Source organism: Eriocheir sinensis, chromosome 1, assembly GCF_024679095.1.
Source record: "Eriocheir sinensis breed Jianghai 21 chromosome 1, ASM2467909v1, whole genome shotgun sequence".
Classification (NCBI taxonomy): domain Eukaryota; kingdom Metazoa; phylum Arthropoda; class Malacostraca; order Decapoda; family Varunidae; genus Eriocheir; species Eriocheir sinensis.
This window is the reverse complement of record NC_066509.1, coordinates 2,616,158-2,631,046: the sequence shown is the minus strand read 5'-3', so window position 1 is coordinate 2,631,046 and position 14,889 is coordinate 2,616,158. Positions and strand designations below refer to the sequence as shown.

Below are 14,889 nucleotides of genomic sequence, written 5' to 3'. Positions count from 1 at the left end.
AAAAGGACATTTTTGACAAGTCTGGTGAAGGAGGAGGAAGGTGACATGGGTGTTTCCTTCTTCCTCCTTCACCAATCTTATTTATAGTTGAATTTGATAACAAAGGCAATTTTCATAAAGAGCAACAGTAAGGTAAGGTAACTGGATAGTTTCTGATTCAACCAAACATTTTCTATAAAAATATCTACATACTGCTGTAACAAAAGTCAACTTACAGTTATCAACATGACAAGATGGGCACATTATCTAATTTTAAACTAATATCATCTGCTTAATGTAATTCAAACATGATTTTCTTGGTTGACATTATTGTTTACAATGAGTATTTTTAATAGCATATACAATTGGCCTCCTCTATTCACGACATCACATGAAGATGTCTTGCATTTTCTCAGCAAAAGCTATTTCTAGCAGTTTAAAGTAGCACTTCAATTGTATATTCCTAGTGATAAATACTGGTGAATAAGGCTCCTCTACATAGCAGAGATGCAAGTGTTTGTGACTATCTGACCCTTTACAGATACACAATAAAGTATATACTAATCAGAGAGTGTCTATAGCCAGGTCGTGACACTCGGAGCAAAGTATAAAATCAAGGAACCCGCAAGTAATAAGCTGGTGTGCATTCAGTATTATGTTTCTTCAATAATAATCTTTAATTACATTGAAATAACACTTCACTTTAGCACAAAACTGCTATAGTGTGACTTCCTTAAGAACCCATCTTGCATGAAGTCGTCTTACTATACAGACCTCTAAAACAGGAAAAAATAAATGAATCCTGTATTCGTAACAAACTTGTGTCCAACTCCGACTGTAATAACACTCTATCCTCTCATATATATAGTCCAACTCTAGTGTCTAGCATCAGATACAGACATACTGACTCACCATTGTTTCTCCCTTGTGTTTAATTACATCCCAAGGTATATAATGGTTCATACACAAGAATGCTATCTATACGCTTGATACTTAAGGGAATGTAGTGATCAAGGAATAAATTTGAATATATCTAGTACTACAGAATATATACTAAACTCTGCCATGCTTCAATGTCAGTATAAACTCACATCCAGGTACTATGTAAACAAAATTCCTTTTCATACTATTCATTCCAAGTCTACAAGGGAAAATGAAGAAAAAAAATATAAAGTCCTTCCTAATAGTTCCATGTGTTACCTGTCAGCTGTCCTTCAAAGTCTACAAGGAAAAATGAAAAAAAAAATAAGTACTTCCTAATAGTTCCATGAGTGTTACCTGTCAGCTGTCCTTCAAAGTCTACAAGGAAAAATGAAAAAAAAAAAATAAGTCCTTCCTAATAGTTCCATGAGTGTTACCTGTCAGCTGTCCTTCGAAGTCTACAAGGAAAAATGAAAAAAAAAATAAGTCCTTCCTAATAGTTCTATGAGTGTTACCTGTCAGCTGTCCTTCGAAGTCTACAAGGAAAAATGAAAAAAAAAATAAGTCCTTCCTAATAGTTCTATGAGTGTTACCTGTCAGCTGTCCTTCGAAGTCTACAAGGAAAATGAAAAAAAATAAGTCCTTCCTAATAGTTCTATGAGTGTTACCTGTCAGCTGTCCTTCGAAGTCTACAAGGAAAAATGAAAAAAAAAATAAGTCCTTCCTAATAGTTCTATGAGTGTTACCTGTCAGCTGTCCTTCAAAGTCTACAAGGAAAAATGAAAAAAAATAATAAGTCCTTCCTAACAGTTCTATGAGTGTTACCTGTCAGCTGTCCTTCAAAGTCTACAAGGAAAAATGAAAAAAAAAGAAGTCCTTCCTAATAGTTCCATGAGTGTTACCTGTCAGCTGTCCTTCAAAGTCTACAAGGAAAAATGAAGAAAAAAAAATAAAGTCCTTCCTAATAGTTCCATGAGTGTTACCTGTCAGCTGTCCTTCGAAATCTACAAGGAAAAATGAAAAAAAAAAAGTCAGTCCTTCCTAACAGTTCCATGAGTGTTACCTGTCAGCTGTCCTGTGAAGTTTTGCATTACTTCAAATCTTCCCTGCCACTGAGGAACATTTACAACTACACATGAGTTGTCTTCCCTCACAACCTGTAATATTTGAAAGATAATAATGCCCATAACCAAACTGACCCAAAACATGAACTTTAATTTACCTTAAGATGATGCAAAATGTGAGTGACCGCTGTGACTTGAAAACACAATAAAAATCAAGAGGTCTAATCATGAGAAAATTTACCTGCAACGAAAAGGATTACCAAAACTGACTATAAGGATATGGATAAGAGGAATACTGATACTTCTGATAAGAGTAATTAACCCAACACGATACACTATTTGAGGATTCTACGGCCACCTGGAATAAAATGACGTCCAACTTCACCATAGACTTCCTCCCAGCTTTCCACACCATAATTTTGAGGCTGTCTGATTTATGAAGGTTGCACCACTCTCCAAATTCAAAGTCAATGGATCTGTGCAGCCTAATTCACTACACAGTGTTACCTAATACACCTATAATCATTGCCTTGTTTCTTGAGTCTCACCTTTCCAATGTGTTTAGGAAGCTAACTTGTAATAATGAATGAAAATAAAGAACAGAACTGAGAACTTACTTCATTGGCAATCGTGTGTGCTGGCCTACGCTTCACCTTCATTCTTTACTCCATTCTTAGTTTCCTCCTTGGCTGACATAGTTTTCTCTCCATTCTCTTTATTCTTGTTTCCATTTTCCTCCTTGATTGATTTGACTTCCTCCTTCACTGGTGCCTTGCCAAGCCAGGCAGACATAAACCTGCTGCCGGCTGACTGTGGCGGCTTCCTGTAGGAGTTGTACATGCAGTTATTTGGTACAGTAAGTAGTATATACAATCTTCACTACGGATAGTAGTAGTGAGTGGCCCAAGGATGTCACCAAACGACACCCTACACTGAAATGTCAACTGTTTATCTTTGCAACCATTCCGTAATTCATACTCACTTCTTCAAGGAGACAGGGTAGTGGAGGTCTGAGTTTTGGTTGCGGGCGTTGTTTACTTCCGTAGAAACGGGATGCCACTCCAGGACTGGCTCATCTTTCTGCCTCAGCATCTCCAGTGCCTCCTTGTAGTTCACTCTTCCAGCATCTAGCCAGTCCTAAGTAAGAAGTGTAAATTAATAACATATATACATTGGGCTACGTAGCATAGAATGGACGTCACTATGAATTATTCTAAAACGAATGGCTTTTATAAATAAAACTAAGATCTTTGATGAATAAAAATGCTACTATGAATACATGAATATTGCCCACTAGGATGTCTTGAATAGTAACAAGCCTGTGTTGTGTTTTCAAATCTTTCTACACTCAAGTGGCTGGACTGCTCCTTGTAATAAAAATGGTACAGGCAAACCAGACTAAATAAAGATGCAGCGTCCACTAATGGAAAATTGTTTTTTATTCTAGACCCCTTCCTTCACTGGTTTACTGAAGCAGGGGTTTACTGTGTACTTATAATGAAATATTTTTAAGATCAAAAACTTAAGACAAATCTACATTATCCCTCACAGTCTGAGCATAGAACAGCCCTCAAGTAGCTTTAGATTGTCAGCTTCTGTTTTGCACTGGGGCGTAAATTTCTGAACTCTCACCTCCACCTCCTCTTCAGTCTCCAAGATGGCTGGGATGCGGTGGTGCAGGACAGAAAATTTCTTGGAGGCCTCTCTGGTAAGGACACTGTAGCTCATAATTTCTTCACCCTGAAAAATTTATGTCAGCATCACTTGCACACTTTAATGGAGGACCAGCAAGGCTTAACACTTGAACTCTTGACCATTTGCAGTGAGTGCATTATATAGAATCTGATACTACTATTGGCAGACCCTGTTTTGGGGGCACAACAACAAAGTGTCTTACTTCTGAAGACCTCCAATGGGAAAATAATCCAGCCATTTTTAGCAGCTGAGGCCCCTTCCAACCCTCCTCTTCATCCCAGACTTCAGGTTTGTCCCACGTGGCTCTGTCCCAAATCTTAACCTGTAGGGGAGGGTACAAGGGATGATGCTGATTCAATGAAGTTAAACAAATCATTTAGTTTTCATCCCTCCAAGGGTTACAAAGGGTGGGAAAGTTTCTGAAATTTTGGGGGGAATCTTCAGGGCCTGGGAATTTGGGGAACTTGCAAATTTTTCACACATGTGTATATGTATTAATAAATAAAAAGTTTTAAGCAACAAAAATCATATTTCCAATACAAGCCAAGCATACAAGCAAAATGACAAACTGTATTACCTCCTCAGGCTGGGGTGCATAGATGAAGTACGGCTGCTTGTTTTTGGTGCCTTTTGTTGTCTGCCACTCGTAAAAGCCGTCACATAAAACCACACACCTGAAAAGTCAAAACAATTAAAGAATCCCCCTTCCAAATAGAACAACTCAACAAATAATACATAATTATAAACACATGAAAACTTGTCAAGTCACCCAAAAGGAACACCCACCTTTGTCCTCTGCTGAGGGAAGGCTTGTATGAGGCTTTTGTTTCTACATCTTCCAGTCTACTGTTGGTTGTGCTGTATCCATGGCCTGTAGCAGATGGACCCTGTAAACATAGAACCAAAAATTTTACTATCTATCTATGCTCACCAAGATTGACCCCAAAGAACTCTCAAAATAGTGGTCACAGTTTACCTGCATTCATAGGTTTAAAGGGGCACACCTTATAAAAGGGAGGGACGAGACCCCACATCATGGGATGAACAATGCGCTGGGTAGGCTGCTCCTCCCCATCTTGCATCCTCTTCACTCCACGCTGCTGCTGCTCACTGGTGAAGCAAAACAAGCACTGGTTACAGGGACCATGACCGATTAAAAAAATATTACTTTAAGGGAAAATACATAATACACTAGCAGGATACTCTCATATGCAACACCAATGGTTACAAGCCAAGAATGAAACAACCCACTAGGTTATAATCTTAACTAATCTAGCCTGTTTTCTTCCTTCAACCTGAGCCCATAAGGAAAAATAAGGATGTTACACAAAAAAAAGAAATATATAAGAACAATGTAAAAATAAGTAAATAAATAAAAGACACCAAACAGAATTTCTAGTGACTATGAAGACATATCGGTGAGTCTTATTGATGAGTCTGTGAGTGGTGCCGAGGCCTCACAAACCTTATGATGACGGGTGTGTAACGCGAGGGAGCCATGTTGGTGGAGGGGCTGTAGGTGTGGTCGCCAGGATGGTCCCTCCATTGTAGGGACTGGTAGGATTTCCTGCCATCTGCCCCGAGCTTCAGCACACTGCACGCCTTGCACACCTCGTCTGGTGCCAATGTGCTGAAACGATAGTTTTTGCTACATATATAAAATTCTGAAGAAAGTAGATTTTTTTTTCTTCTGTTTAGATGCTCGAGGATTTGGCGTCATAGGGTGGGCGAAGCAACGCGCCCCCTGGTGTATGCCCCCATTGATTGATTTAGATGCTGCCTATATAGCGCTAGTAGGCTTTCTTGAGGGGTCTTGTGGACAACGCCAGCCCGATAGTGCCGCAGGTGAATTTTACTAATAGTGGCTGTTGTGAAAAATGACTCTTGCTCTTGAATGACATTTGAATGGATGATTCTTGACTTGATAAGATATAGAAAGTATCCAAAACTGTTACTTGAGTATAAACATGGGTTAATATATCCGTAACTTCCCCCGTCTCACAATGGTGAACGAAACTGTTTAGTCTGGTGATCTATTTTTAATTAACCTCTTAACCATTTGCCAATGCTGCCGTTGAGCCTCTGTCGTGTTATTAGTACACACACTGTTAGTACATACACGTCTTTACTTTAACATAACTGGCAAAAATATCTCATCATCACAAAATTAAAAAATGACAATGAGAGAATGAGAATGAGATTGAAATTAAGGGGGAATGATAATGAGCCTCTGCCTTGTTATTAGTACATACACGTCTTTACTTTAACTGGCGTAAATATTTCATCATCACAAAATAAAAAAAATGAGTGAGGAAGAGAATGAGAGAGAGAATGAGGAAGAGAATGAGAATGAGAATGAGGAAGGGAATGAGAATGAGAATGAGGAAGGGAATGAGAATGAGGAAGAGAATGAAAATGAGAATGAGGAAGAGAATGAAAATGAGAAAGAGGAAGAGAATGAAAATGAGAGAGAGAGAGAGAGAGAGAGAGAGAGAGAAATGAGAATGAAAATGAATGCTTTGTTATTAGTACATACACGTCTTTACCTTAACACAAATGGCATAAACATATCATCATAAAATTAATATATTGCACAATGACAGCGGGACCCGAACTCACCACGCCGTCCGCCCACACATGACAGCTATCAATATGGCTGATTTAACTCCTCCACCCAGGCCTTGACAGACTAATGGCGCTCCTTGGGTCCTTAAAGATGTGCAGGAGGAAACTGGCGATAGATAAAAGCCTGGGAGCTGAGTGGGAAGGAGGAACAACGGGAAAGCTTTGAATGTGGCTCCTCAAAGTGGGTCGTCTGCCTCCTCGACCTCGTCTGCTTCTTCTTCTTCTTCTTTTTTCTCTTGTATTTCTTCTATTTGTCTCTCTTGTATTTCTCTCTCTGTCTGTATCTCCCTCTTTCTCTTTATTTCTCTCTCTATCTGTCTCTCCCTCCCTCTTTCTCTTTATTTCTCTCTCTGTCTGTATCTCCCTCTTTCTCTTTATTTCTCTCTCTATCTGTCTCTCCTTTATCTTGTATTTCTCTGTCTCTCCCTTTCTCTCTTGTATTTCTCTCTGTCTGTCTCTCCCTCTTTCTCTCTGTTTCTCTCTGTCTGTCTCTCTTGTATTTCTCTCTCTGTCTGTCTCCCTCTTTCTTGTATTTCTCTCTCTGTCTGTCTCTCCCTCTTTCTCTCTGTTTCTCTCTGTCTGTCTGTCTTGCATTTCTCTCTCTGTCTATCTCTCCCTCTTTCTCTCTGTTTCTCTCTGTCTGTCTCTCTTGTATTTCTCTTTCTCTCTGTTTCTCTCTGTCTGTCTCTCTTGTATTTCTCTCTCTGTCTGTCTCTCCCTCTTTCTTGTATTTCTCTCTCTGTCTGTCTCTCCCTCTTTCTCTCTGTTTCTCTCTGTCTGTCTCTCTTGTATTTCTCTCTCTGTCTGTCCCTCCCTCTTTCTCTCTGTTTCTCTCTGTCTGTCTCTCTTGTATTTCTCTTTCTCTCTGTTTCTCTCTGTCTGTCTCTCTTGTATTTCTCTCTCTGTCTGTCTCTCCCTCTTTCTCTCTGTTTCTCTCTGTCTGTCTCTCTTGTATTTCTCTTTCTCTCTGTTTCTCTCTGTCTGTCTCTCTTGTATTTCTCTCTCTGTCTGTCTCTCCCTCTTTCTCTCTGTTTCTCTCTGTCTGTCTCTCTTGTATTTCTCTTTCTCTCTGTTTCTCTCTGTCTGTCTCTCTTGTATTTCTCTCTCTGTCTGTCTCTCCCTCACTCTCTTGTATCTCTCTCTCTCTCTCTCTCTCTCTCTCTCTCTCTCTCTTGTATTTCTCTTCCTGTCTAAGAAGCGATACAAAGCGTTACAGGTCAAAAGAAGAGGAAGAAGGAACGTAAAGAAATTTAGAAACCCAAAAGACCGAGAAAGACCGAGAAAGACCGAGAAAGACCCAGAAAAAGCTACATCAGGGAGTCCCGATACAAAGGCGAGACTCCCGACCGATAACTCAACTCGAGAAATCCCAAGCCACCTGTGACATCAAGATCAAGGGTCACCTGGTACAGCAAGAGCAAGAGCAATCAGTGACCCTCTCCGTGCCTTCCTCAACAACACCACAAGGCTACTAGTGTCTCCTAGTAGGCCGTCACACCTCTTCAACAACGACAAAATCCGTGAAAGGTGAGACGTGGAGCTGTAACTATGGTATTTTGTTGTACGGTAATTCTCAAAAGCCAACCCCACAGTCCAGTCCGCTCCCACTTATATCTTATTATTTTAGTTTTGTTCGGTTTTCTTTTTTCTTCTGTTCCATATTGTTGTGATATAGTTTTCTCTGTCTTCACTTTCTTCCAGAGTTAATGGTTGGGACACTTGTATATCGGCTATTAAGTGGTCTCTGCTTAAGTATAATATGGAGGTGTAATATCGGATTTTGGAGGCGCGGAGTGATTCTCAATAATTACCTTGCTTTGGTTTCCTGTGTTCTGCATAAAGGTTTGGTTTTGTCTTATTTAACCCCACACTGATAACACAATTGAAGGCCTCGCTCAGTCTCGCTCCACATCACTTCTTTTTCCCGCTTCATCGGAGGCGCGTAGTGATTCTCAATAATTACCCTGGTATGTTTTTTGTGTTCTGTATAAAGGTTTGGTTTTGTCTTATTTAACCCCACGCTGATAACACAATTGAAGGCCTCGCTCAGTCTCGCTCCACATCACTTCTTTTCCCTGCTTCATCGGAGGCGTGTAGTGATTCTCAATAATTACCCTGGTATGTTTTCTTGTGTTCTGTATGAAGGTTTGGGATAATATTCAGGAGGTATGGGCTCTCTCTACCGCCATTAATACTCACGTTTTCTGCATTATTTCTGTATCAGTATATAGTGTAGACCCTGTTCACTTCCGGAAACCATAAAAAATAAAAAAAATAAATACATAAAAAAAAAATTATTCCTGGACCCCGAGAGACATACACCCTCCCTTTATCACATACCGCGCATGACTGATTCTCAATAATTACCCTCGGTATGTTTTCCTGGTTTGTTATAATAGGTTAGGTTAGGTTAGGTTAGGTTAGGTTAGACAGGTTAGGTTACACAGGTTAGGTTAGGTTAGGGTTGGGTTAGGTTCCACATCAGGTTTTTCCTGGGTTCATCAGGTTCACACTAGGTTGATAACCCAAATTTACTGTTAGGTTAGGTTGGATGGGTTAGGTTAGGATGGTTGGTTAGGTTAGGACAGGTTAGGTTAACATTGGGTTAGGTTAGCACAAAGTTTTTCAATCCTCATATTTGTGGTGTTTTTTAGTGGAGATGGTTTTTCCGAAATATTAGGATTGTGACTTGATCAAGAAAATTGAAATAGCCCCTTTCCTAATAGTTTCCGGAAAAAAAGACTATCTCCACTTGAAAAAGCACCACATTTTACCTAGAAAAAAATAGTTTGTGCCTGGAAATTCGAGAGCCCACATCTCCTGAATTATTACCAAGGTTTGGTTTTGTCTTATTTAACCCCACACTGACAACACAATTGAAGGCCTCACTCAGTCTCGCTCCACATCACTTCTTTTCCCCACTTCGTCGACCTCACACTTATCTGATAACCCACGTCTTGGTCATCGCTACTAAAGCTACAGAAAACATCTCATAGGTAGAATATATTGTGCATTATCAAACTAAGAGGTGGCCGAAAGAGCAGTCAATTTCGTGTTACGATTTATTCTATGCACCCTTCCCTACCTTGTTTCCTAAGCACATGTCATGGCTATTTCCACACTTGTTTTGATCTCTTCATTCTTATCTGTGGCTTTCCAGGAGGTGTGAAGGTTGATAGAAAACATTTATGACAACAGAAGATGAGCTGGTTAGGTAGGAGACAAGGTATGGATGGGTGCATAAAGTAAATCTTAACCCTGCACCTGTGAAAGACAATATAATTTAGTGGCATCATCGATTACAGGTGTTGCTTCACATTTGTAGGCTAACTATATATAAGACAAGGTTCTTCTTCTTCCTCAGTGTTTTAAGGGACTGTAAGACGGGGTTATCCAGCCGTGAGTGGAGGCCATGACGGAGAAGTACTTGTTCAGCCAGAGCGGGGTGGTGGAGGAGATGTTCCTGCCCGGCAAGGCCATACTCACCTTCCAGCTCAACGGCCAGGTGCAACGCGTCCTGCTCTGGGTCAAGTGTTTTGTGCACCAGGTGAGTTGGGGAAGAAGGGTGCTCGGTGTGTGTGTGTGTGTATTTACCTATTTGTAGTCTACCAGGCCCAAGCTTAGCTCTAATAGTCCCATCTCCATGTCTATATTCATCCAACCTTTCCTTCATTTGTTGGACACTGTTCACCTCCACCACCTCTTCCTGCAAGCTGCTCCATGTGTTAACACTTCTATGAGGAAAACTATACTTTTTAAGTCACTCAAACAGGTTCCTTTATTAAGTTTCTTCCAATGTCCTCTCAGCCCCTGCGTTCTTCCAGTTAAGAAGAGATCATCTCTATCCACCTCATTAAACTTATTTATCATCTTATACAGTGTGATCAGATCTCTCTCCCTTCTTTGTTCCAGTGTCGCCAAGTCCATCTCCTTCAGTCTGTCTTCATACGTCATATTTGAGAGTTCTAGGACCATTTTAGTTGCAATTCTCTGTATCCTTTCCAGCTTTCTGATATCCTTTTTTGTGTGAGGCAGCCACACAACTGCAGCATATTCAAGCTTTGGTCTTATCATTATTGTTATTATTTTCTTCATCATTTCTTTGTCCATCAAATGGAATGATAACTTTATATTTTGCATCATCCTGTAGGTTTCTCCAAACAGCTTGTTTATGTGCTTTTCTGGGAATAGTGTCTTGCATTGTTACTCCCAAATCTTTTTCTTCATGTACCACCTTTAAGTTTTCTTCTCCCATCCTGTATGTTTTCCTTGGTCTTTTTTTACTTTTCCCCATTTCCATAACATGGCACTTGTTTGCATTAAATTCCATCTCCCATAACTGGCTCCATTTATATACTCTGTCCTGGTCTTTTTGCAGCTCCTCATAATCTTCCTCTGTCCTCACTTATTAACTTTGCATCATCTGTAAAAAGGCTCATATAACTTTTTATACCCTTCAGCATATCGTTTACATATTTTATGAACATTATGGGCGCCAAAACTGAGCCTTCAGGAACTCCACTCTCTACTCTCCTCCAAATTGATTTCTCCTCTCTAATCACTGTCCTCATTTCTCTTCCCGTTAAGTAATCCTTCATCCACTCGATAACCTCTCCTCCCCACTGCTGTAGTTTCCAGATTAATCTTTTGTGCAGAACCTTGTCAAAAGCTTTTTTCAAATCGAGATATACACAATCAGCCCACCCTTCTCTCTCTTGCACCATGTCTATTGCTCTTGAGTAGAAACATAGTAAGTTAGTGACATACGATTTCCCTTTTCTAAATCCAAACTGTCCTTCATTTATCATGTTTTCCTTTTCTAAATGTTCAACCCATTGTTTTTTATTATACTTTCACAAATCTTGCACATTACAATCGTCAAAGAAACTGGTCTATAATTTAGTGGTTCAGTTTTATCTCCACTTTTATAAATTGGTACAATGTTTCCCCTCTTCCATTCTAAAGCGGCGTCCACACTATGGGTGACCAGGCCTGGAATTCCATCTTTGGCTCCACACAACTCCCATGTATGGTAAAGTGGGCGGAGCTACACAGAGCGGCAGCGAGCATCGAGCGAGAGGTATTTGGTGGGTGGCCCAGCGCACGACACCCAGTTGTCTATTAATAGCGAGAGGGTTCATTCGCGCCGCGCCTTCCCATCACTCATGGTGGAGAACGACGAGCCTTGCCTGTCGCTTATTATAGTGTGGACGCTGACCCCCCTTACCCCCTCGTCAGTCTGCCTGATTCCGGGCCTGGTCACCCATAGTATGGACCCCGCTTAAGGGCACTTTTCCTGTATTTATAGAGCATGTTATTATGTCATAAAGTGGCTCCAATAATTCATTTCTACATTTTTGGCACTTGTCCTGAGATTCCTTCCGGTCCCATAGCTTCCTTCCACCTAAAGTTTTCATCAGCTGTATCAGTTCTCCTTTATCAACCTTTACATGATTCAGTTTCCCCTCATTGCAATTTTCGAGACCCCAGTCAGAGTCTGTTTCCTCCGTACACACTTTATGATAATTTTTATATAATATTTCTGCAATTTCATTGTCCTTTTCGTAGATTACATTTTTTTCCTTTAGCCTTTCTACTCCATTTCTTCCCGTTTATGAATTTATAAAATATTTTGGGTTTTTCTTTACATTTAAAAACTTTTCTTCTTTCAAATCCAGCTTCCTCTCACATAATAATTTCTTGGTCTTTTTATATTTGTCCCTATTGTTCTTATTTGGTCTTTTCTTTAAATTCTCCATGCCTTATTTCTGTTTCTTCATGCTGTCTCACACCTCCATCCAAACCACGTTTTCTTTCCTTTAATTTTTACTGTGTGGAATGGAACATATATCTCTATTCCTCTTGTTGTGTGTGTGTGTGTGTGTGTGTTAGTAAACCAATAAGTTAAATTATGAACTTAAAACACAATCAGTCAATCATCCGGGACATACGCTGGGGGGCGCGTTGCCTTGCCCACCTCACAACGCCAAGCCCACCTTACTTAAACTGCTAGTGTTTTATATAGTTATGGATGTAGGAAGAATAATAATAATATGAAAGAAACAACAAAGAGAAAAATAGGAGATAAAATGCCAACTTGTAAGTGATGTAATTTTCTGACCTTTCTTTTAACCTTTTCCAGGGCAAGGTGCTGGACAAGTCAGACAGCTTTGCAGGGAAGCTCAGCATAGGAGATGTGCTGCACTTTGATTGCCATGTGTATGACAAGGTACATGGGGCTTGAGTGGCAACGAGTGTCAAAAGAACTAGGGGCAAGTGTTCTGTGCAATAATTTCTACTGTCCCTCCTCTCATCATTCCTAGGTTGTGGTGGGGGCTTCGTGGTGCAGTGGTTAGCACACTCGGCTCACAACTGAGAGAGCCTGGGTTCGATTCCCAGGCGGAGTGCAAAAATTTGGGCGGCTTTTCCAATACCCTACGCCCCTGTCCACCCAGCAGTGAATGGGTACCAGGTATTAATCGGGGGTTGTGTCCCGTCTCCTGGGATCTGTTCCCTTCTCCTATAATTCCTTCCCCTTCTGTCTCTCTCTGGCATATGACTACAGATGTTGCGCCGACTAAATGAAACTTTCCAACTTTCTTTCCTTGGTTGTGGTTTCTTACTTGAGATGATCCTGTACCAGTATGATATTTGAATACTGTCTGTGGGTAGAATTGGTTTGGAATGCGTCTTTATGCCACATAATAACTGGGCATGTTTGTGTACTGCGTTATACCCTAAGCTTGCTGATGTTTTCTCTTGTCTGGTATCAGTATTAGTGATGTCCTCAGAGCCACAATTTATTATTTTTTTTCATAATGCATGTCTTCCACTATTACAAGTCAAGGTATAATAGCAGCCATGAAAGCATCACATACTTCTAGTTGACTGTAAACCAGGAGGCCTAGTATTTGAATGATGTGGTTGCCTCACGAATGTTGGCTATAATGCAAACTGGATTTCTGCCACAGCCACACGCAGCTGTGCCATATACACCCGCCTTATTTTTGTGTGTGTGTGCTACTTATGTGCCTCCACCAGCAAAGTTTGTGGTGGACCCTAAATAACTGTTGGCCCCCACACAGGAGTCAAGTGACAACTGCCAGTGGTATGCAGCCCGGGCATGCAAGGAAGCAGTGAGTGAGGCAAGTGTGCAGCCCAACCCCAGAGTCATCAGCCAGAATGGATACATCTCAGAGGTTGATCACGGAAAAGGAGTCATTGTCTTCGATTTTTACGATGAGGTGCATTTCTTGCTTTTGATTTTTGCCGATATTTTGTCTGTTTAATAGTTTTGTATCAATATTTTCCCTAATACTTGTACTGCACTATTATTCCCTCCCAACTCAGGAGCAGCGTGTGTTCTTCATGCGGTCCAAGTTCTTCCTCTTTGGCAAGAGGCTTGCAGGCAAACGCAGCCTCCGAGAGATGCTGACTGAGAATGACCCTTTGCAGTTTGATGCTGAGATGTGTGAGCCAAATGAGGAAAATTATAACTGTAACTGGTTTGCCACAATGGTGTGGAAAGGCAAGAAGCCCATAGGTGAGTGGCAGGACAGGGGTGTTGGTGTGAGAGTTTTACTTAGTTTTATGGGCCTGCATAAAGTCATTCAGTGGTGCACTAAATTTTGAGCTTAGTCACCGCTGCTAAAAGTGCATGACTGTTAGAGTTTGGGTGTTTAAAAAGTCGATAAAATGTTGATTTCAAAAATTATTTCCTTATGTTTCAGTTGGGAATGCTTGTCCTAGTGGAATGGTGGGCTACACAGGGGTTGGTGGAGGCATGAATGATTGTGGCTCCTTAGATGATGTGGGAAACATCACTTCAGAGTTAAGTACAGGGCCAACCCACACCGGCCTGGATGAGTTCCCGACCCTTGGACTCCCACTTGGCATGGTATTCCCACCCGGCTATTCTGAGAAGCAGGGATACAAGGTAACTCATCTAGATTGTACTCCAGCACTGTGTTCACGATGACAATAAGGAAAAAACAATATTGAAAAAAATGTCTTAAAAATGAAAGATCATAATTCCCAAATCTTTACAAAATTATTAGCAACTCCATTCACCAATTCATCATAATTACTTGAGAGAAATTTGTTAACAATTTTTTTGAGTACCTTAATGAGATAAAGGTTGCTGTTTGTTTTGGAGTATGGCAAGACACAGTGGGAAAGGAAAGGAGCAATGAAATAAGATAAATCAATAACTGACCTTAGTTTGTATAGTTATAAAAGGAACACAGTTACTCAGATTGGGGCGAGTATGGTATCCCACACACTGTGCCACGTGCATATCAATGATGTGGTGTCCACAGGCATTTGAGGTGAGCAACACCCCGCGGGAAGGTCCTGGCAACGTGCTCAAGCTGTTCAATGAGGAGTGTGGTCTGGCCCTTTGGATGGTGCGCTGCAACACCTGGGAGACTGTCTTCTTCCACCGACGCAGCGCCTTCCTTGACTCTGTCTCCCTCAGGAACTTTGACCTACAGGAGTCTTACTCTGAAGGTTAGGTCATTGCCTTACACAACCTTTGATGTGCCTGTTAAAGTTAATCTTATGTAAGTCATTTCCTGTATATTTATTACACACACATGATGCCACC

The 14,889-nt window shown here is 40.7% G+C and overlaps 2 protein-coding genes across 23 annotated transcripts in view; one reads left to right on the top strand and one right to left on the bottom strand.

Moving 5' to 3' along the window:
- Positions 1-325: 325 nt before the first annotated feature.
- LOC127006100 (abasic site processing protein HMCES-like) lies at positions 326-6,487 on the bottom strand. Of its 21 annotated transcripts, none has more exons than XM_050875642.1 (13): positions 6,279-6,487; positions 5,125-5,289; positions 4,664-4,769; positions 4,446-4,546; positions 4,237-4,333; positions 3,862-3,981; positions 3,597-3,704; positions 2,947-3,101; positions 2,582-2,787; positions 1,964-2,057; positions 1,569-1,883; positions 1,338-1,493; positions 326-1,257 (listed from the first exon to the last, which is right to left on the bottom strand). In XM_050875642.1, exons 1-9 carry the CDS (start codon positions 6,296-6,298, stop codon positions 2,607-2,609), a joined length of 1,053 nt encoding a protein of 350 aa, XP_050731599.1. In that variant the 5' UTR covers positions 6,299-6,487; the 3' UTR covers positions 326-1,257; positions 1,338-1,493; positions 1,569-1,883; positions 1,964-2,057; positions 2,582-2,606. The 21 variants fall into 21 exon arrangements, with proteins under 21 accessions (XP_050731599.1, XP_050731666.1, XP_050732166.1 ...); XM_050875709.1 differs by having other exon boundaries at positions 1,569-1,802; XM_050876209.1 differs by having other exon boundaries at positions 1,726-1,802.
- A 1,165-nt stretch (positions 6,488-7,652) lies between these two features.
- Positions 7,653-14,889, top strand: part of LOC127005977 (uncharacterized) — an 8,553-nt gene continuing 1,316 nt past the window's right edge. The window contains exons 1-7 of one of the 2 annotated variants that reach the window (XM_050875486.1): positions 7,653-7,811; positions 9,649-9,831; positions 12,427-12,513; positions 13,370-13,528; positions 13,635-13,827; positions 14,015-14,220; positions 14,603-14,792. In XM_050875486.1, the coding sequence (XP_050731443.1) occupies positions 9,697-9,831; positions 12,427-12,513; positions 13,370-13,528; positions 13,635-13,827; positions 14,015-14,220; positions 14,603-14,792 (970 nt within the window). In that variant the 5' untranslated portion in view covers positions 7,653-7,811; positions 9,649-9,696. Of the gene's footprint in view, positions 7,812-9,648; positions 9,832-11,249; positions 11,365-12,426; positions 12,514-13,369; positions 13,529-13,634; positions 13,828-14,014; positions 14,221-14,602; positions 14,793-14,889 lie in introns of those variants that run through there. The other variant, XM_050875537.1, reaches the window with a different exon arrangement.